Source organism: Stenella coeruleoalba (genome assembly GCF_951394435.1).
Source record: "Stenella coeruleoalba genome assembly, chromosome: 2".
Lineage (NCBI taxonomy): Eukaryota > Metazoa > Chordata > Mammalia > Artiodactyla > Delphinidae > Stenella > Stenella coeruleoalba.
Window position 1 is genome coordinate 142,512,825 of NC_137147.1, and position 26,902 is coordinate 142,539,726.

A 26,902-nucleotide genomic window follows, 5' to 3' on the forward strand; every position below is an offset into this window, starting at 1 on the left:
TTCCTCAGTCTTGCGGCTGGCTGGCCACTGACACCTTCCCAGCAGCTGCTCCCTTCAAGGCGTCCCTCGGGAGGAGACTTTGTTCCTGGGCCAGGGTGGGAGTATGCCCCCGTCGATAAAGGGACTTCTCTCCCTTACTTTGGTTCCTCCTTAACAATAAGGTGAAATGGCCCACCTTCTGCAGGCCACCCACTTGGTATGGTGGACACACGTCAGGTCAGTGGCAGGGGAATTCAGGAGGGATACGAAAGTCAAAGAACAGTCAATAAGCCTTGGCCAGGTGCTTCCTGTTGTGTTGACCACCAGGCCTTTCCAGCAGCCCTCACAGATAAGGAAGGGAGCTGGCCTTTGGGGAGCAGTGTGGTGCTTTCCCACGTGGGGAGCGGGTGGCACTGCAATCTCCCTCTTATGGGTGAGGAAACTGAGGCCCCGGGAGGCTGAGATTCACTGAAGTCCCTGGGTGGGACTTGACACCTTCCCAGCAGCTTGACTTGAGTGGAGCTCTGTCTACTGGCCCAGGGGTTTCCAAAGAACACTCAGCAAAGCCCTGGGGTCCTGCTGAGATGTATTAGGGGTGCCACAGGCATAAGGCAGGGCCCAGGATCACCCCAACCAGGACCAGGCTCTGAGGTTAAAATGACAGCTGGAATCATTTTGAACCATCATAGGAAACACCTGCTCAGGCAAGACTCATCAATGGAGATTAGATCTAAGGGGAAATTTTGACGTGGTGCAACATATTTGCGCATGGTCTTTAATAAAAAGTCTCCCAGATTGCTTCTTAGTTACATGAGAAAAATATGTAACCATACAACAGAAAAATCAGACACTTTGACTGCGTGATCCAAATAAGCATCACCAGTAAAAGTCGGATGGAGGCTATGTTTCCAGGTGTGATTCCCTGAGAAGGACCTAGTATTGCCTATGCAGTTCTCTGGCTGAGACTCTATTTAATTATGAAGATCTAATTATGAAGTAACCGCAGACCAACCCCAAATGAACAATATTCTATTAAAAAGCTGGGGAGGACTGTAGTCTTCAAAAATACCCACATCATGAAAGATAAAGGCTGTGGAAACATTTCAGATTAAAGGAGACTCGAAGAGACATGTATGTAATATTCAACCCTACACTGGAGGCAACATGTGATGAAACGATATTATTGGGTCTAACGACAAAATCAGAATATGAACAGTAAGTATTCTATCGGTGTTAAATTTACTGAAGTTGATAACTGCACTACGATTAATGAGAGAATATGCTTATTTTTAGGATATACACACTGAAGTATTTAGGGGAAAGGGGCCATGATAACTAACCCTCCAAAGACTCAGAAAAAAAATTGTGTGTATATTACAGAGAGAAGGCACTCGAAAGACAAGCCAACAGGTCAATCTGAGTAGAGTATATGCGTGTTCTCTCTACTATACTTACTCTCGCAACTTTTCTCTGTGTTTGAAATTATTTCCAAATGAAGTTTTTAAAAACTGAAAAGCATTGTTCCCTATGACACTTGGCCTCCGGGCTGTAGAAACGTGTTGGGGGCAGGGGATGAGACTGGAGCACCTGGCCGAGTTTGGCGAAGGTGGAGCACTGAGGGAGGGCGAGGCCCCCAGCCTGGACTATGGGATGTGGGCCCTCGAAGAGAGCTTGGAGGAAAGGTGATGCCCCGGTCAACCACCACCTACCCTCTGCTTCCATGAGGCCCTGGAGCTGGTCCCCACACCAACAAACAGGCTTGTGGCAGCGAAGTTCCATGAAAAGGGATTTATTGCCAAACTTCAAGAAAGGCGCTTCATAAGCAGAAGGCATGGAATGCCACCCTCCTCAAGGAGGCAGGCCAGGCAGCCCCTGTGAATTCCCGATCCTCTCCCCTCCCCTGGAAGCTGGCTTCCCCCTCGGGTCCAGGCTGCCAAGGCACAGGAAGCCCACAGAAACCAATGGCATTAGGCCACTAAGGTGACCCCAGAGCTACTTGCTCAGCCTGGTCACTTATCAGAGGAGGAAACTGAGGCTCTAGTCCCAGGAAGGAGGTGACTTGGCTAATGCTCCAGCCAGCCCAGGCTGCTGGTGGAGCAAGGCTGTTCCCCAAAGGAAGACTGCAGGGGGCCACGTGACTGTGAGCCCCTGGTGACATTCTTGCTCTCACACTGGAGACAGATGGAGAGACATCAGACTGGGGCATGGGAGCCTAGTCTGTTCAAGGAGTGTGGCTTAGGGAGGCCAAGGCGGGCTCACGAGCCGTGACCTTGCTGCTTGCCCCCACCCCTGCCCAGTACAGGCTGCAGGGTGGACACGTGCCCCTCCTGATCCCTGGCCACTGTCCTCAAGAACCAAGGAGAAGAAGGCAGTGAGCTGTGCCGGCGGGCCTCAGAGGGCATGACTGGTGGCTGGGGGTGAGGCAGTGGGCAGGAAGGCCAGGCACGCAGCTGTGACCCTCCTTCTCTTTCAGTAAACAAAAGTGCACTTGCAGAAACCCCTGAGCAGGCCTGTCAGAAGCTGCGCCTACTCCCACAGGCCCCAGGGAGAGTGGCTGTGGCCCTCAGGGCCTCTGCACCTATAGACTGCCCTCAGTCCGGCCGCTGCAGCAGGATGGAGACTGGATGTGCTCCTGGAGCCCGAGACGACGGCGGGGAGGGGCTCGGGAGAGGCCCGGGGTGCAGGCACGGACCACGAAAGGGACAGGAGCTAATGCTCCTTCCACAAGAAGTTCAGGAGGAGCAGTCCCTCTAGCCTGAGCCAGAGGGGTGAGGGGAAAGGGGAGAGGGAAGTGGGTTCAGGTCCCAACACACTCCCAACGGCATTTGAAGAAATAACTGGGATACCGGACCTGTTTGGGTTCAGAAGCAACCACAGAGACCCAGATATAAATCCCATCTGGGAGGCACAGAAGTTGGGGCAGCTTCTCTTCTGAAGGTTGATTTATAATGAATTACATACAGGATGTTCTGATGTCGACATCGGGTTCACCTGTACAGGAATGTGCAAGGCTGGACACAAGCGGGTCCAGGGGCAGGGACTAGACTACGAGACCCTTTGAGTTCCTCCTCCACCCTGGAGTCCCCCAATCACGGCTCACCAGAGGGGAAGGCCTGCAGAATAGGAAACAGGCCCAGGGAGGGGGCCCACAGCTAGTGGCTTTCTCACACAGATGCCTCCCACCTGCTTTCAGAGGCCCTAGCTGGGTTCCAGGTCTCACTCAGCTGAAGGACAAACCTCTAGTCTAGACCCAAGGCCCCTGCAGCTACTAGGAATAGGGGGGGTGGGGAGGGTTGCTTATGGCTTGAAGCTGCCTCTGCCTGGGAACATCTGGACATGGAGGCGGCAGGGGGGCTCAGCTGTGCTCTATTCAGAAGTCAGGAATGTAAACTATTGAGGGCGCGAAGCAGAGATGACACCGCCCTCAAAAACCCGAGCGCTGTGCCAGGGCCCTGGGGCTGTTCGGAACAACCACGCCAGCACAGAGGTACCGCATGCGTGCTCCCAGCCCAAGCCCAGAGCTGGAGGCCCGGCCAGAGAGCGGCCCTGGGTGGCACTTGGCACCTCTGGCCAGGGCAGGGCGAGAAGGATCCCAGGAGTCTCTGCAGGTCCTGGCCAAACCCTGACATGCCTGATGGCCCTTCTACAGCCTGGAAAGAAGCACATTTCTCGGCAGGGCTGGGCTCCAGTGGACTGAGTCGGCCGGGAGGGACCATGCTCTGGGCTGGCAGGCCCTAGGGTGCGCTTCTCCGGTAGAGGGTCACCAGCTCCTTCCGCTTCTCCCGGAGCCCAGGTGCTTCCTGGCTCAGCTCTCCCAGATCTCTGATCTCCTGCAGGACCTGGGTGGCCTGCCTCAGCTGCTCCACAGCCTGGCTGAGCAGCGCCTCGGCATTCCCAGCAGCCGGCTCACTGCCCAGCACCTTGTTCAACAGTTTCTCCGTCTGTTCCGAGGCCACTTTCACCTCCAGCTGGGCCCGATACAGCTGTTCCCCAGGCTTCCGTGGACGTCGGGGGCCTTCCCCAAGCAGGTCCCCCAGGGAGGAGCAGCGGGGATGGAACTGAGGCTGCGGGTCCCAGTGGGGCAGTGCTGTGGACGTTGTTGCATCCTTTGGGCAAGTTCCTGGGGTGCCTGCATCCCGGGATGGCTTGATGGGCTCAGGGCTGTCATCCACACCATTCACCGAGACCTGTGCTGGGCCTCGGGCAGAGGTCTCAGAGGCCCCAGGACTCTGGGCTGGCCCAGAAGCCTGCACGCCACTCATGGAGGCTCTCAGTTTCTCCGATAAGATCTTGGCTGGGGGTGTCGGGGGTGGAGCGGGCTTCCCACCCTCCCTAGGCACGGCCTTGGAAGTCCCAGAATCGGGCACCTGGGGCGGTTCTGTACTCTCAGGGTCAGGGGGCTCCTCAGGGCTGGGGCTCTCCCAGCTCACCTTCAGTTTGTCAGGCAGGACCCTGCTGGGGGGCTGCTCAGAGCCCCTGTCCTCCCCCACTGGAGTCTCTGAGTCTTCTCGGCTTTCAGGGTGGGCCTCAGAGCTTGCTGGGACAGGGGTTGAGGCTCTCTCCCCTACAGGGGTCTCCACTCCGTCACCAAGACTGGTCGTCTCAGGTGCTGCAGAAGGCTTGGTAGGAGGCATGGGCGGCCGGGGTGTCTCCCGGGGCTGGGCTGCCCTGACATCATTGCTGGGGGCAAACACTGGCAGCCCGCTGTCAGGAACATCAAGGTCCAGGCGCGAAAGCCCATCGGATGCTGCACTGGCTACCTGGGTGGAGGGGCAGGATATGGGCATGAACTTGGATGACCAGCCACTGGGTCAGGTGTGCCCACCTACAAGGTATTTAAGCCCTCCCATCTAGGCTGCCCAGGCCCCTGGCCCCCTACTCTCCATGCCCTCTGCTCTGGTTTCCAAAGCCACCTGATTAGAAGCTAAAGTGATTCTCTGATGAATCCTCTCCTGTCTCTCACTTCCATAGAATTCCTGGTTTTGAAATCACAGGCCAGGAAGCCAGAGCTAGGGTGCGCTCTCAGCGCCCCAGCCTGGCTTCTTCCAGCCTGTGTGATAGGCCGCTCTTTTGAATGGCAATTGTGCTGGCCTGGGTGTCAGGGGACACGGTTCCAGCCTGGCTGTGGGCCTTGGGAGGGTCCCTTCTCTGCAACCACCCACCCAGGGTCCCCACAGTCAGCAGTCGACAGGACCAGAACCCACATATGGGTCTCCTGCGTCATCCTGAGCTTGCTCGCCCTGCAGACCTCTGTCCGGTCGGCCAGCCCTCCGGGCCAGAGCTCTCCAGCCTTCGCCTGCCCAGCTGCTCAGCAGCTGGTGCCCACTCTCCTCGTGCTGTCACGTGTGGCCCCAGACACGGGCAGCCCCAGACCACAGCTGAGTGCCAGAGGAGAACAGCTGCACCCAGCAGGCAGCTGGCGCCATCTGGCCCCAGGGGCCCACAGGGACACCCAGCAGCCCCACGGTCATGGGGAAAACTCCCAGGGAGCCTCAGAGGGCCTGGAGCGGGGCTGGGCAGGAGGCCCTTCCCAAGGTCCCTCAAGGTCCCTCACTCCCTTTTACACACACAGGGTGACCTGGCCTACACATGCGCTCAGTCACCGGACACGAGTGCCTCCCTGAATTCTTCTCAGAGGGTTCCCCTCTCCAAGGCTGGCCTGCCCCACACCTCCTAGGCCTCCTCCCTCAGACATGACTTTCCTCTCTGGCTACTTCAGTCACTCCCTCTGCAGGCTTTTTTCCCTCCGCTGACAGACATGAACAGGCTATCTCATCTCACCAGCAAACACTCCAATGACCTTGGCCCCTTTCTGTCTCCCTCCTTCCCCGCCATGGTCTATCTCCTTCTCTCCAGCATCCCCAGCCCTGCACCCCATGACAGCCCTAAGCTGAGAAAATGTGCTGTAAACGTCACCATCTGCCTTTTCCTCAGTCCTGCCTCGTGACTTGTGGCTGCCAACCTGGCTGATGACCCCCAGTCCTGTGCCCTTCTCTCCGGATGCGCCACTCTCTGGCTTCCTCTTCCTTTGCTCCCTACTGCCCCCCATTCCCCAAAGGCAACATCGGCTGAGGTTCTTTCCTGGCCTCCAAGGTCTCTCCCCCAACTATCGACACCCATCAGTAACACTGGTCTGACGAAGGGCTCCTCCCTGCCCCCTCCCCCTTGCCCATAACTTCTCCCACATTCCCTGTGTCCAGGGCCTCCCTTCGCCGGGTCTCCAGGCTTGGGGGCACTCCTGACAACCCTCCCTCTTTGTCCAGTCCGCCTCCCCGAGTCCTGAATTCAATCACAAGCCCAGGTGGCTCTTGCTTCCCAGTGTCTCTTGCACCGGCCCCTCCCTTTTCACCCCCTCCTGGGGCCTAGAGGCCCCACCCCTGCCTCTATTTCCTGGCCCCCTGCCTTTCCCTCCATCAACCTGACCCATCCTACCCAGGGCCTCCAACTGACCTCTGCAACGCACCCTCCCATCCATCCTGCCCCCGACTCCTGCTTTCAAGGCCTCCACAATTTCCTCCCCCCACCCCACCTTCCCAGACACATCTCCCAGCCAAAGGGACCAGGCACACCTCAAACTCCCCTGCCCTGGGCCTCAAGCTCGCACCATTCCCTCCACCCAGGACCTCCCTCACTCCAAGTCTGCCCACTGAAACCGTTCCCATGCTTCAAGGGTCAGCTCAGGTGTCTGTGGGTCCTCCGTGGTCCCTCCTGCTCAGCCTGCCTGAGCCGCCCTCTGTACCAAAATTAGACAGCGCTGCTTGGAGCAGTCCGTGGACAGGTCTCCTCTCCGGCTGGAAGCTGAGCTCTGAGAGGCGGGGACTAGCCTCAGGCTCTCAGTTTCCCTCCAGCACCAGGTTGGGTTAAGGCCCGTGGACTCAACACGGGAAGCAGGCGCACCCACTCCCTGAGGACATACAGCACTCGCGCCTCCACACCGACACCCCGCATGCCACTCAGGCAGCCCGATACCAAGAGTGCTCAGGAAAAAGGTGGCCCAAGCCCGCGGCCACCTAAGGAGCTGTGGTCCCAGGCTCATCTGACTCCCAACCTTCACAAGCTGGGGCCAAGGCCTTACCTCCTTCAGGTGGACTCTTGTAGGGGGCCGGCGCCGCTGACCCCCACGTACGCGGTCCCGTGTCACATGCTCCAGGGCACAGCTCTTGTCCACCTTTACCTGGGAAGGACAGGGAACCACGTCAGTCCCCAGCAGGCCTTGAGGAGAGGAGGAAACGCCCAGGCGTTAACCTGAGACTCAGAGGCAGGGTCTGCACCTGCATCCTTGCTTGACAGGGTCAAGGGCCCCAGCTGTCCCTCTCTTTGAGGCACCTCCCTGCTTTTCCCCCCGACTCTCCACAGCCTGTGTCATCTCTCTGCAGTCTGAGGCTCTCCCTTCTCTGCAGCTGCTTGCACAGCCTCAGTCTTCCTGCCCAAATGTGGGCTATCAGCCCTCACCCCTCAGTCCACTGCAGTACGTAAGCAGCCCCGAGGCTGCTCTTGTGCTAAGCTGGGGGGGGAGCGGGGAGAAGACAGCCCACGATCCCCTAGTACCTGGCTTCCAGAAAAGACCTTCCCTGGCCCCAGTCACTCTCCCAGGACCCCTGGGGATAGCTCAAGAAAGAGCAGGGCCTCCACCCCCAGGGGTCAGGGAGTCTGGGGGGCAGCATCTCCTCTCTAAGGATAAGGAATGGGGGTGGGGAGTAGCCGGGAAGCCATAGGAAGAGTCACGTGGGAAATCCAGACTCTGAATCCCGGAGCAGCCTGTCCCTGCGGTGGGGGGGTGGGCTAAGACTCTTCTGCCCACAGGTGAGGCTCAGGCCCACCTGAGGGTCTTTGCAGTGGAGGAGCTGGTCCTGCTCCGCCAAGGCTGTGGGCCGAGACCCAGCCCATGCTCCTGTGGCCTCCAACACTCTCTCCCCTGAAATGGGGACACTTTCCCAAGCAAGTGAAGGGCTGAGCATGGCACAGTCACGTAAGACGTGATCCAGGAGCCATGGCTGCGAGGCAGGGAACCTGGGTGTTAAGAGGGAACCTGCGTGGGAAAATTCGCTCCCATTGGGTCTCAGTCTTCTGCAATCCAAGGGGTCACTCTAGGTGGCCCCCCAAGCCCATTTTTGCCCAAACAGCTATGAATCCATGATATCAAAGATAAACCCTCCCTAGGAGATCTGGCCCCCTGGGACACTCTGCCTGCCGAAAGCCTGATCATGGCCCTGCTGCCATCACCACTACAGCACAGGGGGCTGGGTGGCCACTGCAAGCAGATAAGGAGGCCCAGGGTTAGAGCCAGCCAAGCTTGGACTTCACCGCCCAACTGAAGAGTGAGCTGTCAAGCTCTCAGCTCACCCACAGACCTCTCTGCTGTTTCCTGCTGTTTCCGGCTGGGGCTGGGTTGGAAAGGATGCATGGCTGCACCCAGTCAAGTTCTACCCCACCACTTACCCACGTTTTAATTTAAAACAAGTTACTTAACTTCCTTACACCTCAGTGTCCTCATCTGTAACATGGGAACACAACCACCTACTTTGAGGGGTATTGTGAGGATTAAACGAGGTAACAACCACAGATGCCCCAGTGTTTGTAGCAGTGACATAATCAAGGGGCTGTCAGGGTGGGGTGGGGCAGGGTCCACTCTGAGATCACACACGGTGGGAAAGGAGACCCAGAGCCGTTCACAGGACCTCATCGCACCTCGTCGAAAGCCTTGTTCTTGCCTCGGTTGATCCCTTCATTGAGGGCTTTGATCCAGGATTCCTTCTCCTCCCCATTGGATGCCTGGAACTTGATGTCGCTGACCTGCAAGGGGCATGCGTGGGGTGGATAGTAGATGTTTAAAAGGGTTCCCATTTGGGGTCTTGAGGAAGCTTCCCACCCAAGATTGAAGTCTGCCCCCGCACAGCTGGTCAGGAGCAAACCACAATGACCCCCACGTCAGGTCTGACACTGGGGCTTCAGAGCAAGGGAGGGGACAGATCCAGCAGAGAAGGGGCCCTCTCCATGTATACAGCTGCCAGAGATTTGGATTCAAATCAGCCTTGCCCAGCTCTGGTCTCACTCCATGTGACTCCCGCAGACCAGCTGCCTGACCTCTGAGTTTTCTCTGTAAAGTAGGAGTAGTCCCAGTCTACTTCCATCAGACTGAGTACAATGACAGAGGTGACAGGCATGAGGGGTGTCCATTGGTGAAGGCCCACTGGAACCAGGGCCGCCTGCAGCTGCCCAGTGGGCCCCACAACCAGTCCTGGACAAGTGAAAAAGTCCCAGGGTCTCCTTTCTGGCCTTGAATCACAGGCTGCAAGAGAGAAAGGGCATTAGGGGGTCAATTCCAGCCCCCTCATCATATAGATAAGAAAAAAGAGGCTCATCAGATGGGATGGAACTTGGCCAAGGTGGCCTAAAGTAACCCCATGACTTGACCTCACACCCAACCTCATCCCACACCACCCCACGGGTTCCTTCCCACCTCAGGCAGGAGCTCCGAACTCCTACATTAGCATCAGAAGGCAGCTCAGAGAGGCCCCTTCCTGTCAGGCCCCATGGTCAGACAGGAAACAGTGGAAGGAGTGAGGTCACACAAACCCAGGAGCCACCCCTATGGTGGACACAGCAGTAGGGCCTCTGAGCTGGACAGACCAGCACTCACAGCTGGCTGACTCGGAGCCTCAGGGAGCTATGAAGATCAGTGATGTAGCAAAGTGTTAAACGTGGAAGCGGGCACAGAGCGGGTGCTCAGTACTAGGAATTATCACCATTTATCTCCTTCTGGACAAAACAGTCCTAGTTTCCTCATCTGGAAAAAGGGATGACACCGCCTACCACAAAGCAATGCTGAGGGAATTAAACATGACTAAAGCCACAGCCTGGCACATAGTAGGTACTCAGAAATGGTTACTGAATGAATAGCTAATCAATGAATGAACTGGCCCAAGGTTCCTGTTTTGGGGCCGCTGCGCACTCTGACACTAGGAAGCCCTAGTTCTTTGTCAGGCGGGTCGCCAGCTGCCCATCCCTGCCCGGGTGTTAAGATAGCGCTTTCCCTCCTGCTGCTCTCCCAGTTATGTAACATGCAGCCCGCCTGGCCCCCTCAGCATCCTTGTTATATAACTTCCTCCTGGCTGCCTCTGCCTTCTCCTCACACAGGGCCCTGGTTCCACCCACCTCCCCATGCCAGGCACAGCCCAATGCTCATTTGCATGACCAGGGTAAATTTGATCCTGGCAGCAGATCGGCAGCTAAGTCGAAAACCCCAGGGCACCTTGGCAACTGCCTCAGCCCAGCCATCAGGGCCGGTAGGGGCTCAGGAAGGGACAGCGCTGCATCTGGGCTCTGAAAGGGCCCACCCAGCCCTGAATGAGGGCTGCGAGTAAGGTGACCCAGGGCAGCCCATGAGCCCAGCTACGCTTCTCCTGCTCACAGGCCCTGAGTTGGTGGGGTCCCTGCCTGGTGCAGGACTTAGCATCCCAGAGAGCTTGAGAGGCATACACTTGAACTCAGCAACAGATGCAGCAAGAGAAAGAGCACTGGCCTGAGAGTCAAGTTCACAGCGTTCTAGTCGCACCAACCTGCAATGAGACCTGCACAGGTCTCTTTACTACTCAGGGCCTCAGTGGGACAAAAACACAACCACTGGACTCAACCCAAGCTGTGACCCTTTCCCATTGACAGCCCACCTAGGCAGGCTGGGGGGAGGGTGTTGGCCCAGGGGCTCCCCTAGGAGAGGGAATACGAAGTTAAATGGGACCCAGTGTCACCCTAAGGAACCCTGAAATCCTGCTGAATGAGCCAGGCATCCCACAAGGTGGTCCGAATGGGGACAAACAGGAGACCAAGAAGTTGCTCCTCTTGCCCCACCCCTGTGTCCTGAAGGCTGCACACGTCCCTCCTCAAGCCCTTCCTAGCACAGGCCCCACTAGGAGAAGCTAACGGGACTGGACACAGAGAAGGCCCACATGGCTGGAAAAGGGGGGAGGACAAAATGGCAGAGAGGAAAGAAGCGGGAGGGGGAGAGAGGAGACAGGAAAGAGGAAAGGGCCAAGCTGGCTGAAACCAGCGGGGCAGCAAGGCCCAGCAGAGGCCACCCCGCTTCCTGGCAGCGTCTGCCTGTGACCTCATGGCAGGGGCGTGGGGACAGGGAGGCAGGAGGGAGAGGGGCACGCAAGACACTGGAGTCTTTGTTTATTTGATTAGAGGGAAAAAAAGGCGGCCTCTGGACCAGACAGCCGGGGTCATGTGACCTCCCGGCCAGCCTGCAGCCTCCCTGAGGAGGGGAACACCCAGGGCGATAGGAAAGGAGAGAGGATGCTTGGGGGGGCGGGGCCGTCTACCATCTGGCCTTTGGAGAGCGCCCACTCTCTGTGTGAGCTCCTGGGTGCCGAGGGTCAGGGGCCCTTGAGCCGGAACCAGCGTGGGCTGTGCTCCCGCTGCCCAGCAGCCCCCACCAATCACCCCACGGCCCTATCTCCCCGACCCTCGCCCTGCTCCCAGGGTCACCCAGAGCTGACCTGAACTCTTGGCACGATTCAGGGATGAAAGGGAGGGTGCTGGCCGAAGCAGCTGACAATGCAGCTGCACAAACAGGCCTCTCGGAAGGTGACGCCCCCCCCCCCCCGAGTGGGGCCCGACCCACCTGGCCCACCACCAGATGATTCTCAGAGCCGCGAAAGGAGGTGGCCCACAGAACCGTGCTGGCAGAGGACAGAGAAGCAAGGTCCCCTCCACCTCACATCCACATATGCTCACTAAGGGACACACAAAGACCCAGGCAGCCCCTGGGCCAGGCGAACACTCAGCGGTACATAAAGAGGTGCACACACGTGTATCAGGCACACAGGCAGACCTTCACATATAGCGCACTCTACACCTTTCCCAAATACACACACACAAATACAGCGCCACTGAGAGAGGAAGTGGATCTCCAGGACAGGGTCGGGGTTCCAGGGCCTGAAAGACCAAAATGTGGCTCTCCCCTTCCTCACAGAGCCCTAAGCATCAGAGGTCAATGAAACCTGCCCCTACCCTGGGCACACACACCCCCCACCCCACCCAGGGTCAGAGCTCCACGGTGGCTCCCTTGCCCCCAACCACCGCCAAGTGGGACAGAGGGTTAGTGAGTAAAGCATCGTGGTCTCCTCCAGGGCCCAGAGCTCCGGGGACCACAGAGGACTGGGTTCCTGGCCCTTAAACCTATGAAAGAGACAGAATGGCTTCGGGCAAGCCCAGACGAGGCCCACTCTCCAACCCCCAGCCTCTGTGACTCAGCCCCGCTCTGCGAGGCTCCACATGACATGCAGAGGTTGGGGCAAGGCACGGCCCAGCTGCAGATTGGTGTGACCTGGCGAGAGGTGCTGTAAATGCCAGCCTCCAATCTGATCTCCCTCCTGACATCTGTGAAACTCTACCACATGTTAGCACCCACCCGGACCCCCTGCCAGAGGTGCGGGGTGCAAACAGCGAACTTCATCCACACACACAGCATGTCCCAGGGCGAAAACCTCTCAGGCAAGAGACTTCCTCCAGCTTCAGCCAAGAAAGAACAGTGCAAAGGGAGGAAAGCTGGGGGGCTGCAGGTCCAAGCACTGAGCCTCGGATGAAAGGTAGGAGAGGTGGCCCACCCAGGAAGGCCTGGGATGAGGGGAGGGTGTGGCCGCCTGACTACGTCAGGGTGTCAGAGGCCTGGCGGGGTGAAGGCCTCATCCCCAGCTTTCTTGCCTCAGTCCTGGGCCTCCTGGGTCCGGGAGATGGCCAAGGGCCCCACCTCCCAAAGACTACTTTCCAACTACAGCCTGGGAAGGAGGCCCCAGGGCCTAGAAGGGGAGAGGGGAGCAGAGCTCTCAGCAGAGGTCTAAATGTGCCTCCTATCAACCAGGGGCTGGGGCGACTTCAAGTTAAAAGCAAGCCAAAGGTCCAACCTGTGGCAGCCCCTGGGTCTGGGCCTCAGCCACATTCAACAGAGAACCTGCAGACTTGCATCCAGGGGCCCAGCCTGTCTTAGAGAGCCTTCCAGGGGTGACCTTGCCCAGCAGACCCTGGCCTGGAGCGAGGTCAGTCAGCAGCAGGCCTTGCCCTACCTTGTTCCCTGGGGACCGCAGCAGGATAAAGCGGTGTTTCCGCTTGAGGAGGGCACGAAGGTCCTGGCACTTCTCATAGCTGCCCAGCTCCACTGTCTCCACACACTTCTGCTCATCCTGGGGAGGGAGACACAGGGGACATGGTGAGAGCTAGATGCCCTAGACCCTCAAACACCCAGGTCCCGCCCCAGACCCTGATCCCACTCAGTGAGGGCACTGCTTGGTCAGAGGGGGCCCTCGGGCTGCCAATCAACCACCAAGATGCAGCATTCAGACCCTGGCAAGGAGACGGTGTTCAGTCCACGCCGGTTGGAGGGATGCCCTCCAGGCTCACCATCCATAGGAGAAATGGGGCTCACAGCCCGAAGGCAGGCGGCAGGGCTGACTCAAATGCGCCTAAGGTCAAAGGAGGCAACGGGGAAGCTAGAAAGGCTTAGGAAAGTGCGCCAGGGAGTCCACGCAGGCCCAGAAGCCAGGCAGAGACCTGTGAAAGAGGTGGTCTGGAAGGAGGAGCAAGTTGTCACAAATGAGGGGAAAAAAAGGCTTTCCAGGCAGAGCCACAGAGAGAAGCGTGAATAAGGCTGTTTGAGGTTACACAACCCGCCTTCACCACAGTGATCCGGAGTTGACTTCCCCACTTGGCATCTTCCTCTGCTGACCCTTGGCTTGGGGTGAGAGGCCACTCTCCATGGCCTGCACAATGGAGAAGGCAAGGGTTCCTTCTAGAGTGCCCCCTGAGTCTGCCACCGTGAGGCCTCATCACTAGTAAGGCTGGTGGCCAGGACAGTGGCCAGCCTCTTCTCGGCCACCCCTGGACACTGGCTGGGCTGCCTTTCTGCCTGCCAGCCCTGGCCCTTGAGTGTTTTCTCCTCATGGGCTCTACCCACCAGGTGCCTCTCCAGCCAGCTGTCTGGGACACCCTCCTCCCTCAGTGTTGGTCAGTTGGTTCCACTTCCAGGGGACACCCAGCTGGAACAGCTTCCTGGGTGTGGCACACTCGCCCCCTGGAGACTCGAGGGAAGCAGATGCAGGCCCTGGAGACGGGCACGCAAGTTAAGCCAACTCCTGCTCTTGGACATCATGCAGAGCATCCAACCAGGGACCGCCTCAGTGCTCCACAGTTTGGGGTGGAATATCCGGGAGGCAGTGACTCGATTATATGCAGAGGAAACGCCCCAATTTCCCTCCATGATAAGTCGCATATACTAAGAAACCCTGACACTTAGCGAGCACTTCTGCATCCCCGATTCTCCTGAGTCCCTCAAGCACCCTGAAATCCTAGAGCCCCAGTATTTGTCTCATTTTATAGAGGAAGAGCATGAGAGCTGGAGGCGAAGAGATTTACCCTTGGGCACAGACCCAAATGTAAGGAGCAGGGCCAAACGCAAACACCCATCCTCTGACTCCCAAGCCAGAGCCCTTTGTAGCATATCAGACTCCTTCCAGGCAGAGCCAGAAGCTGGACAGTGCCCTAGCTGCTGGCTGCTCTGCACCAGTGGTCCCCCAGGTGTGGTACCTGGGCCAGCAGCCACAGCATCACCTGAGGACTTGTTAGAAATGCAAATTCTCTTGAATAAAAAAAATATATATATATCCCACAAGGACTCAGAGGCAAAAAATATACAAATCAATTTTCACTGCAAAGTAAAGGAGCTGTTACAGTGGAGGATTACTGGACTCAATGTCAATATTATGACACAGTGTGAGTGTGTTTCGTGTTTGGTAATTGCAATCATTGTTGCTTTTGTTGTGGTCATCCATTTACAATGCTTGGTGTCAGTTTATTTATCTCTTATAAAAATAAAATACAGTGTGTGTGTGTGTGTGTGTGTGTGTGAAAAAAAAAAAAGTTAATGCAAAGTGTATCTGGGGACCAGCGCTGGTTTGCACATTATTTCCGACAGGTCTTCGTCAAGATGTAGTTTAAGTTTTTGTAATCTTTTTTTACCCCTATGTTACGTTTGTTCTAGTTAAAGTTATTGAAATATAATTTTCTGTCTGTTAAATCTAATAATAAAAAATTGGATAATTGGAAAAAAAAAGAAATGCAAATTCTCAAGGCCCATCCCTACTGAATCATAATCTTGGGGGAATGGGCCTGGCAATCTGAGTTTTAACAAGCCCTTATACAAAAGTTTGCGAACCTCTGCTCTATACCAGAGATTCTCAACCTTGGCGGCACCTGGTAGCTTAAAAAAACCCCAGTGCCCAGGCAACATCCCAGACCAATTACATCAGGATCCCCAGGGGACAGAGCTCAGACATCAGTATTTTTCAAAGCAGATGATTGTACAGCTAAGGTGAGTAACCACTGACCTACTCTCTCTTCAGCCTTTCAGGGAAAGAGGAACAGGTGGCCAGGGTGGCCTGATCTTTCCCATCTAGATTCAAACAGGTGTCTTTTCCCATTTTTGCCTCCACGCACCTCTTTCCAATCCTTAGTCTCCAGTCCCTTCCAGGTTCCTGCACTCAACACAAGGGCTGGTAAAATCCACCTGCTCCAGGAAGCTGCCCTGCTCACCTGCAAGAGCCTAAGCCTCGGTGCTCTCTCCCTCCTCTAAGGGTCCCCATCAGAGGGCACGTCTGCAGGCATCTTACTAGGTGCTAGGGACACCCTGTCATGGGGAAGAATGGTCCTAACTCCCTGCTGAGCCATCTCTCTCTACCCTCTGCTGCATGTGTCTGCTCTCCTTTCTGTTCCCCCTACAGCACCCTACAAGGGGCAGCCCTCAAGAGGAAAAGTTTGCTGAACTGAATGCCTGACTCAGAGTGAGACTCCAGAAAGGACGTCCCCCCGACCCCCATCCCAGAGAGAGAGGTTCACCTACTCCATGGGCACAGGTCTCCCCCGACTAGGCAGCTACCGGCCCAAACATACCCTCCTCTGTCTGGAAACAAAAGTCACTCCATCTCCACCACCCAGCTCCCCACGGCTGCCTGACCTGGGTCTCCTCTCAACCTGAAACGCTGAATCATCCGGCCCTTCTGCCTCTCAGAAAAGTCGGATAAACCAGCAGGCACTGGGCGGGGGCAGCATTTTTGGAATGTCAGCCTCACTGACAGCAAAGAAACAGCCAAGAGTCATTCGCACTCGCCTAGTTCCTTACATCAGAAAGAGGAATTGAACTAGTAAGCATTTCTCAACTCCTTCTCCTGTGCCAAGCTCCCCCACCCCCGAGTGCTAAGTTCTTAAAACTGCCCTGAGGTTTTGAATAGTGATTTTTTTTTTTTAAAGCATGATTTAGACTTTTTTGTGTTTAGGGGATATGAAATCCTTCCTGCTTCCCAGACGTGGGCCAGATGTAGAGAGGTGACCCAGGACAAGTCTGGTAGCGCCTGATGGGCTGACAGCTGGGGGGCCTGTCACTGAACTCTTATGGCAGCTGGGACTGGAGGAAGCTGCGACAGCCCCCTTTATTTATAAAAATAGCCCCCTGCCGCCGCCACAGCACAACCTAATTTGGGGCCAGCAGCAGTAGAGAACATCTGGGGGGCTGTCTGCACCATTCACCCCCTTGGCCTCCTCCGGCTGCTTCTCTGACACCCCAACTCCATGAGCCTGGGGACTTGGTCAGGAAAGGTGAGATGCTTCTCAAAGGCAGCTCCTTTGAACACCTAGATCTTTCTTGGTCTGCGACAGTTATGAATTTGCCAAGACGGCCTGAGGCATGCTGACAGAGGCTGATGGGGAACAGGCAGGATCCCCCTTCCTCTGCCCCCAGGCCAGCTCTTCCCCGTGTACTCCGTCTGTCAGAGTCATACAGTAATAGCCCAGTTGCAGTGGACAGGCCCTCTGAGAGCCTCAACCCCAGAACATAAACAGCATCTCTAAGTAAAGGCCACCTTTTGGCCTCAGGTCTTCACCCAGAACTTTATTGACACTTATTTAACACACAACTTCTACATCCTGGGTTGTCCAAGTTCCAAACCTGCTGAAATGAAAAGGGGCACAAGTCTGAAGTGGGAAGATATGAGGACTGTGAGAGGCACAAGGACGGCAAAAGCGGCAACTGGCAGCTTGATGTTAGAGGAGAATGCAAAGCTGAAAAGCACCGTCTGGCAGTATGGAACAGCCTGATCCTCAGTGACTCTGAGCCACCAAGGAAAGACTCCATTAGGTCAGTACCTTCTGTTGAAAGGCAGACAATATCCAGCGTACTTTAGAGGACTTCCACCAAGAATAAGTTTTAGAGTTTACTTGCTGACATAGCTGGGTGGAGAGATCCCTGGCTTTGGCTCTAGACCTGACCTTCATTCACTGAGATGCTGAACAGGATTTGAGCACCTTGGGCCTCAGGGTGCTCCTCTGTAGAATGTGACATGATGACCACTCTTTTTTTTTTTAATATTTATTTATTTATTTGGCTGTGCCAGATCTCAGCTGAGGCATGCAGGATCTTCGTTGCCGTGTGCAGGATCTTTAGTTGCGGCATGTGGGCTCTTAGTTGCGGCATGTGAGATCTAGTTCCCTGACCAGGGATTGAACCCGGGCCCCCTGCATTGGGAGCACGGAGTCTTAACCACTGGACCACCAGGGAAGTCCCCATGATGACCACTCTTAAGGGACTATTGTGAGCATCCTCCAAGAGGTATGTAAGACCTCCAAACAAGCATGAGCAATAAGTATTATTTCTACTATCATTACTGAGTGGAGCAAGCTTCAGTTTTCTGGAAACTTCAGAGATGTGGAACCTAGCCCCGGGACAGGGAGCTGCAGTGTAGGTGGACAGCTGAGGAGACACACACATCCCTGTGCACATATGCTTCAAAGAGCCCCTCATCCAGGAGTCCTACGCTCGCACCTAGAGGTATCGTCCTTGTACCACACCGACCCAGAGAAGACCAGGCAATCGCCCAAGGTTGCACAGCGGGTCAAAAGCGAAGCAGGCCTTCCAGTCCGGGTTCTGGAATCCTCTTGTGGCCTGGGCTGCCCTCACTTTGCTCCCTGACCCGGCACCCCCAAACTCAGGACCAGGCAGGTCCTTACCTCGTTCTCGTAGACCAGCAGCTGGGCCTGGCAGAGGAGCAGGTAGCGGTCTTTCCAGAGGCCCAGGAAGCCCCCGCTGCTCTTCTTGATCCAGCCAGCCTTGTCCGCTGTCTGCGCTCCCCGAGGCTTCTGGCCCCCTTCCTTCACGCCCTGTAACACAGCATCCGGACGCGCCGTGAGGGTTGCTGCCGTGAGGCCACACAGGGATGTGTCCCTCTGCTGGATACCTACTGATATCACCCCATTTGAGCTTCCCCACAACGCCTGAGGCAGATATTCTCAATCCAATATCAGAAATAACAGTTAACAACAGCAGCCACAACGATAACAGCTGCAGTCACCTTATACTGAACCACTGTATTATGTTTTACCCAAACTGTCTCATTTAACCCACGCGACCACCCTCCCAGGTGGTAGCATCATTATCCACATGTCACAGCAGACTGAAGCTCCGAGAGGGGAGGTGACTCGCCAGAGTCACACCGCTGGAAGAACAAAACCAGAATTCAAACTGGGTCTCTCTGACCCCATGTTCTCCCCTCCACCATTCTGCCTCCCGTGCATTCATTCAACCTCGTCAACACATGCTGTACTGAGCACCTACAATGTCACGGATGCTGGAGTAGGCAGGGAAGAATAAAAAGAACACATCTTTGCCCTCATGGGGCTGGCAATGTGGGGAAGGAGGAGCTGAACAAATAAACACCAGACATAAATACATTAACAACCATGAAATGCTATGAAGGAATCAGTGAAGGGGAAGTGAAGAGGAGGGAGTGCGAGAGGACAGCGGGGGACCTGGCTCAGGTCCGTGTGGCTCAGGAAGGCCTCCCAGAGGAAAGGACGTTCATGCAGGATCCGAAGGATGGAAGGAGGCAGGCAGGCAGAGTGGTAATTTTCCTCCCTACCCCTGCCCTTCTAGAGAGCCCACTCTGCGGCCCCTGCATCCTACCCCAAAACAGGAAGTTCCGCTGCCCTCATCCCTGCCCCAGGCCAGGACTTTAGGGTAGCCACCTTGTCTGGCGAGGGCTCCAAGGACACTGCCTTCGACCACAGGCAGGTACAGGAGGTAAACTCAAACCCTTCTCTAGGACATGGCAGCCACCCTGGAGTCTCCAGGCCAGTCACTGACATCTTGTGCCTCTTGATTACCTGCTTAAGTAGCTGGGCGCCAGGTATATGCCTACCAGATGGGGTCGAATTCACATTTGGTCCCCAGAACCCAGCACCGTTCCTTTACACATAATGGGTGCTCAAGAAATATCTGTGAAATGAAAATAAAAATACACCCAATTTGCTAACCACTTTGCTTCAATGACTGGTACCCACAGTGGTGAGTGTGAAGGGGAGAGTGCAGGAGAGGAGGGCTAAGAGCATGTCAGAATCCACAGGATGCTAGAAGGAAATCAGCACTGACTAATTCTGACTGCTTTATAATTTACATAAAGCTTAACAATGGGGCTCCAGGGCTTCCCTGGTGGCGCAGTGATTGAGAGTCCGCCTGCCGATGCAGGGACACGGGTTTGTGCCCCGGTCCAGGAAGATCCCACATGCTTGTGTACCACAAAAAAAAAAAAAAAATGGGGCTCTAGTTAAAAGGAGCATACCCCTCCCCAGGGATACCCTGTGGCCACAGCTGCCTTTGGAAGGACAAGTCCAGACAGAAGTGTGGTAGGCTGTCAGGGGCTGGACAGGGCATGGCTTCCCTGTGCTCCATCATGGCAGGGAATCCCCAGTCTGGTTCTTACTGTGGCCCCCTCGCCCTCTGAACTGCATACTCCAGTGGTCAGGAGTCTGAGCTCTGAAGCCCAAGTCACACAGACCAGAGGCAGGTCACTTGGTCTCTCTAAGCCTCAGTTTCTTCATTTGTGAAATGATGATATTAACAGAAGTTGCAAGGATTATAACTCCGTGAGGGCAGGGTTTTTTGTTTTGATTACTGCTGTATCCCCAATGCCTAGGCAGTGTCTGGCACACAATAGGTGCTCAATAAATGTTTGTTGCTGAATAAAAAGATACGACATACAAAGCAATGCCTAAGATACCCTAAACTTAGTAAATGGCAGCTGTCATTATTGTTACTGTTGTCACTGCCATCCCCTCTGGCTCTCTGGAACCCTTTCCCTGGGCCTGGTTCAGAATTCAGGACAAGGCCTTTCTGGGCTTAGCTGCTGGGCCTCAATGCTCCCAGGAGCTCCAGGAATACGAGATGCCCCCTCAGGGTCTCTCCCTAACTTGTAGATGGCAAGAGAAATGGAGAAGTGGAATGGTCCCAAATGGTCTTCCTGGATGGAGAAATGAGGAAGTGAGAGGCTTGCTGACAGGCCAGTTATGAGCCACCCTGATCAGGGAAAGAGGGGACTTCAGGGCCCTTTGACAAGAAGGGGGAGGCTCTAGCATCCTACCATGCACCCAGTGCCCGCCCACCCCATCACCAGAGACCCTGTGTTCAGCCCCATGGGCTGTGTGACCCGCTGGGGCCTCATCCACACAGAGACCCCTCTATGCTGGCCTCCACCAGGGCTGGAGGGGTAGAAGTGGGAAATGGGAAACCCCACCTCAACATCTGACATGTCACACCCCTCCATTAGCAACTACAGCAGATGGCCATCCCCTAGGCCTGCAGACTCTAGGCTTCTCTCAAACAAGACCGCGGAGCATGCTGCCCAGATCTACTTTTGAGCTCCAAGCTCGCCTCCTGTTTGCAGAGGCCCACCCACGACCCCATGGGATCTCACATCCTCCTCCACTTGTGACCTCCCCTACTTGCCTCACCCACAGCCTGAGACATGATAACTTCCTGCCAGCTGGAAGCTCCCGGGGGCCGGGCTGGAACCTGGTACCCTGACCACCATCCTCTCCGCATGGAGCAGAGAAGTGCCTGGTGAATGCCATGACTGAATTAGCTAGGGAAGCCAGTCCAGAGCCTTCAGGGATGGGAGTACCAGGATGGCACTGAGGAGAGAACGCACTTGAGGATGGGGGGAGTGACAGCTGAGGGGCTGGAGGTGGCATGAACCGAAGCCCAGGAGAAGGTCTCCTTGCCAGGAATCAGCCACAGCAAGAGCCACCAGAAGACAGGCCTGGCTGGAGGTCAGAGTCCTGCCATCCTTCACCAGCCCCTCTCCCTGCCCCTCAGACACTCTCCCACCAGGGGGCCGGAGATGCCCCAGTAAGTTTTAATAAGCGGGCCCTCCCCTTGGCAGGGCTCACAGGGGAGGTTTTGTCCTGCTCAGCCCGGTTTCTCGGCCTCCTCTCCTCTTATTGACCAGCTGACCACTGTTCTTCCTGTTTCGCTCTCTCTTCTCCCACCCATCCTCACTCAGGCCCTCCCCCCGCCCACCGCGAGCAGCTCCTGAGGCACCTCTGGGCACCAGCCTGGCTCTGCTTTGCCTGAGATGGGAGGGCCTCTGGGTCATTCATTAAAAATAAAAATAAAAAAAAAGGAAAAAGACACCAGGTCAGTCAGCCCAACACTGTGCACAGAAAGGAGCACGTGGAAAGCCACAACACAGGCCATGACAGGGAGATAGAGACCAGCAGAAGAGAACTTGTTGGCACCTTACATCACAGGGAGCTTAGGATAATGACCTTTGCCCTTTGACTAAACCCCATGATGCCCTGACCAAACTCTGCTAAGAACCTACCATGTCAGAGCCCTGTGACGGGGCAATCAGAGAGAGGAAGCACAGGCTCTGACCTGAAGAACTTCCAGTCTGATGGGGGCAACACAGACCCTGCACAAGGGAAATCCCCAGTCTGGGGGTTGGGTAGGCATCCCCTGCTTGAGAGGATCCCAGCCCACTGGGAGGGCTCTAGCACTGACCCAGACGGATACCCCGGTCTTGGCTCTCTGGTAGGGGAAGGACTTGGGGTTAGTTTGGGAAGCCCTTGCAGAAGGAAGGGTTTTGGTAAGACTGTGAGGAGGGAAAGAGACACACATCTTGGCCCACAGAAGAAGGAAAGGCACAGAAGGTACCAAAGACCCTATACTCTCAACCCTTTCACTACAGGATGAGAAAGTGCAGGCCAGAAAGGGTCGAAGATTAGCTTAAGGTCACAAAACCAGTGTTGCGACAGGACACTGCCCTGCCACTCTCTAGATGTGTTAGGGCAAAGGAGCAGTCTGGTGCCACTGGAGGTCAAGCCAGGGAAAGGCATGACTGAGAGGAAGAGGGGCAGAACCCCAGGGCAGAGATAGAAAAGCCTGAGTCCAGTTGCAACAATACCTCACACTGATAACTGAAGCTTTCAAAGCTTTTGCACATAAACCATCGCATTTCTGGACTGCCCACCTCCCTCATTTTATAGATGGGGAAACTGAGGCCCTGAGAACACAAATGGTTAGATGCCCCATGCCCAGACCTGCACTTTTGCACCAAATCTCAGGCTGATGGGGACTACCAACCCATTGCATGGAGGAGGTCACTGAGGCTGAGGGGGCTTGGCATCAGGGTTCCTGGGACATGGGGAGGAAGTTCAAAGCCAGGGGAGGACTAAAAGCAGCCATTTGGGAGTGAGGTGATGAGGCCAGCCTGGGGTCATGGGGCAGAGCAGACGACTAAGATCTAAGAGGTGTTTTAGAGAAAGGAGGATGGGCACTGAGGCCTGGAGAAACAAGAGGAAGTTAAGGGGAAAAGAAATGAGAGGAAAAGAGGGATGTCAAAGGGGGGGCGGGGTAGGGAACAGGGAGCTCCCGGCTGTGTGGGGAGGTGGTGGGCAAGACCGTAGATAGCCCAGATGTGCGGGGAGCTTTCGGCATCTGGGAGTCAGTAAGTGGCAATGTTAGAGACTCAAGACCAGAGGGAGTACAGGGCTGGGCGGACCTCCAGACAAGCCATTGGCCCAGGAGGCCCCAGGAGAACTTCCCTTAATTGGGGGCCAGAGCAGATCAGGAGATGGAGTAATCCTGTCCCAAATCCCCTGGGAGAAGGAGAGGGGCCACAGCCAGACAGCCCAGCCCTCACAGCAGGGGTGGGGAAGCCCCACCCCTGTCAGCAAGAAAACACAGCCAATCATAGTGGCCTGACTTTGCCCCCTATTTCCACCCATTCTGAGAGAAGGGGCTACAATCAGGACCCGGGGAGGAGACCAGGCCCTATATTTTATAGAAGAAGAAATGCAGGCTTAGAGGGGAAGTGACTTATCTACCATCCCACAGAAATGCAGGGCCTAGCCTGGAGAGAACTCTGACGGATACACCAGCTGTCCCTGGGCAGTGGTCCCAGGAAGCAGGGAGACGAGCACTGATGGGGACACAGGCAGCCTGGTCCCCAGCTAGCCAAGGTTGCCCCAAGAGTGAAGTTTCATATTTCCTCCCCACTTATCCAGGCAAAGACACATCCCCTCCCCTCGGTCTTGGAGGGGCAGAAGCTGAGACCCCTTGGGGGACCAGAAGCAAAATCCTCTAGCCACAGCAGGCCCCTCCCTAGTTTATGCATTCCACAGTCACACATTAAGTGCTGGCAGTGTGCCTGGATGAGGGGGCTACTGAGAGAACTGAGTCTGCTACTAAAGGGCAGGGGTTACAAAGTGTCTGACCCCACCCCAGACCAAGAGGGTCCTGAGGGGGAAGAGGGAGGCTCAAGGGGCATTGCTGGTCCAGCTGCCCAGCTCCTCCAGGGAGTCAGCCCTCCAGGGATGTGGGAAAGGCAGGGGCAGGAATCAGCCCCTACAAGGGCCTGACACCCAAGCAGGGGAGAAGGTAGACTCACAGGGACTTAAACAGGGGAGAAAACGCAACTTTTCCAGTCCTGCGGCCACCAGACAGGGTCAAAACCTCAAAATTCCTTGAGACAGGGACTCCAGAACCCACAGACCCACCACAAAACACACACACACACACACACACACACACACACACACACAGTGTGCCCTAAGGATCCGACGTGGACGGCACAGGGAGTCAGTGGTAACCAGGGTTCGAGCCCAGCAACCTAGGACACTTTCAGCAAGTCATCAAACTGACCAGAGCCTCAGTCTCCCCATCAATCCAATGGGAACAATAACAACCCCCATGCCCATAGTTGGTGAGAGAAGACAGAAATAATGAAGGAGGATGGGTCTGCTATCCCTACCCCCGCCCCTGCTCATCTCATTTGCCTAGGCTTTGCCTGGAGACCCGCGGGAGAGGGGCTGGCTGGAACAAGGGCCTGAGCCAGGGACCCCAACCGCCGCGAGGGTCTCGAAGACCCCAGCCCAGGTCCCCCGACTGGCCCGGTCCTCACCTCCTCTTCCATGACGAGACCGCTGATGTCCGGCCGCTCGACCGCTCGGCCGCTCACTCCCGGCGCCGCGCGGTCTCCGTTACCTCCATCCACCGCCGGCCGGGCGGCGGCTCAGTGCGTTCTGTCCCGCTGGCTGCCGGGGGCCCAAGAAACTTCGGGGGGGCGGGGCCGAGGGCGGAGAGAGGCTTCCGGGGGCCGGGGGCGGGGCCCGAGGAGGGGACTAGCTGGGCCCTGAGGCCCTGGTCTGGGGCGGGAAACTAGGGCCGGGGCCGGGCTGAGGGAGGAGCCTGGGCGGGGCCGGGCGGGGGCTCGGGGACTGGATGGAGGAGCCGGGGCTGGAGGAAGACGGGGGTGGGGTGGGGAACCGAGCGGAGAGAGGTTTCCCTGACTCGCGGAAGGAGTGGGACTGGAAAGGGATAAAGGGTGTGGGGCACCGGCAGGGGGAGGGGAGGGGGCTTCCGGCCAGAGGCAGAGGCGAGGGAAGCGGGCGGGGTCCGAGGGCGGGGCCGGGGTGGGGCAAGACCGAGAGAGCGCCCGAGGAGGTGGCGGCTTCTGCATTTCAGGTCTCCTGACCGAGTGGGCTGGGGTTGCCTGACCGGGCCAAGCCGGCCTGGGCGGCCCAGAAATGGGGGCATCCAGAGAGTCCTTCTTTCCTACCTGACGCTAGGGTAGTGGTGACTACCTGGTCCTCTTCTCCCTAGAACCTCCTGGAAGGGCGGCGCCTGGAGCTCGGATCCCGTCCGGAGAGTCGTTTAACGGGAAGACCTGGGGCTGAGAGTCTGGACTCCAGGGTCCCTTTGGGGGAGGAGGTCTGCCTCTGACTCTTGGGGGTCCCCAAATGCAGTGTTCTCCTGCCCTCGTTGGGCATTGCTCAGAGCCGTCCTCCTCTGGTTCCCATATCTGAGGGCCCCGCCCCCACCCCATCCAGCAGTGAATCTTGCAGCCTTGACAACCTTGCCGAGGAGTGAAATGTAGGGACCAGATAATGGTGTTAGTTATACCTTGTACTCTCACTTTACACTTAGAGAATCAGAGGCCTAGGGAGAGAAAGTGACTGGCTACATCCCAACCTCCATCACGGTCCTGTTCCCTCCACACACACACCTCTTCCCTCTTAGCTCTCTGGGTCAACCCTGCCCAATGCCTCTGCAGGAAGAATTAAGTGCGTGTGGAATCAATGGTGACCTCCTTTGGCTCTGGTTGCCATAGCAGCGGCTGTACCAGTTGACCCAGCTCCCCTTTCACTGCCTTCTGCTGGCCCTCAGGCTTCCAAGTCACTTCCAGTCAGCATGGAAAAGGGCAGCCTGGAACTCCAGGGCCAAGGGGAAAGAAGATGGAGTCAGACTTTTTCTTCATACCTGGGCCTGGGTTCCTTTATCTAAAAGGATGAAGAAAATCCAGCCTGGGAAACTGAGAAAATGAGTATACATGACAACCACCTCTTGTGGCCACCACACGGTTTTATTCCCTCAACTTGCAGAGCTGTGCAGCCGCTGTACCCTGTGCCTGAGGACTCAGAAGATCCTGTATCTGGAAACTCATGTTCCGCCTGCTGGAGACCAGAGCCCCTGGGGAATTCATGCTGTTGCACAGAAGCAACTCATGGTGGGTTGGGGGTGAGGTCAGTTTTGATATCCGGGCAGCTCTGTCCCTTGAGAGTGAGCCACTGATAACCACTTGGGTCTCAGTTTCCCCACTCAGCCCATACTGGCCCTCTGGTTGTTGCCTCCACACCACACGCATCTTTTTCATCACAAATATTTTATTTGCCTTGATTATTCGTCAGGCCCTACACTAATGGCTGGAAGATAATGGCAGGACCCAGGGTCCCTGTCCTTTTTCAGGAGAGAAAGGCATGTAAACAGAGAAAACTACGTGTTAAATGTGAGGATAAAGGCATAGAGGAAGGAAGGGCACTAAAACCGGGACAGAAGGAACAGGCATTCCAGGCAGAGGAGACAGTGTGAACAACATGGAGGCATGAAAGAGTATTGTGTGTGTGTGTGTGTGCGTGTGTGTGTGTGTGTGTGTGTGTGTGTGTGCGCGTGTAGGGAGGCCAGGCTGGAGAAGCAGACAGAGCTCAGTGTAGAGAGGACCTTGAAGCTGTGTTGAGGAGACTACATTTCAACCTCAGGCCAATGGGAAGTCACTGAAAGTCTGGGGCTGTGGAAGGGATGGAGTCTATTTTGCATATGTGCCATTTAATCAACAAAGTTTATTGAGTGCCTCTGAAGTGGGGTGTTTTCCAATACTTCATCCTGGCATTTATCTGTTCACTCAAAAGAATTTGGGGCACCTCTGTTATCTGCTCACTGTACTAAACTCCTCACAAAAGTAGGTACCCATCCATGAAATAAATAGAATTTTTATCCTCATTTTACAGATCAAGAATCCAAGGCTTGGACCTGTTTAAGGTCTCTTGACTGGTAAGTGGTGGCCCAAGGATTCAAACCTCTCCTGACTCCAGTGCTCTCTCTAAATGATGTGTTTTGGCAGCACTGTGTGACCAGGCCACAGAAAGGCCCAGGCCCTGGCTTGTAGAGCTGATGAACCAGTAGGAGGGTAGACACGTCCTGAGAAGGGTACACGGTGTGTGCTGAGAGCTGGTTCCCAGAGGGGCTGGAGCAACTAAGTTGTATTCTAGC

At 56.0% G+C, this 26,902-nt stretch overlaps 1 protein-coding gene across 1 annotated transcript; it reads right to left on the reverse strand.

Moving 5' to 3' along the window:
• Window positions 1-1,752: 1,752 nt before the first annotated feature.
• Window positions 1,753-24,386, reverse strand: PLEKHO2 (pleckstrin homology domain containing O2). Its single transcript, XM_079913525.1, has 6 exons — window positions 24,258-24,386; window positions 18,031-18,180; window positions 13,044-13,160; window positions 8,668-8,772; window positions 7,055-7,153; window positions 1,753-4,739 (listed from the first exon to the last, which is right to left on the reverse strand). Exons 1-6 carry the CDS (start codon window positions 24,267-24,269, stop codon window positions 3,714-3,716), a joined length of 1,509 nt encoding a protein of 502 aa, XP_079769651.1. The 5' UTR covers window positions 24,270-24,386; the 3' UTR covers window positions 1,753-3,713.
• Window positions 24,387-26,902: the final 2,516 nt, after the last annotated feature.

What these genes read in the sequence shown, in the direction of transcription:
- PLEKHO2 (XM_079913525.1), bottom strand. An exon ending in TGCTGGTCTACGAGAACGAG is followed by an intron (nt 13,161 to 18,030) that starts GTAAGGACCTGC and finishes CTCCCTCCCCAG; the next exon opens with GATGAGCAGAAGTGTGTGGA. An exon ending in TGCGGTCCCCAGGGAACAAG is followed by an intron (nt 8,773 to 13,043) that starts GTAGGGCAAGGC and finishes TGCCCCTTGCAG; the next exon opens with GTCAGCGACATCAAGTTCCA.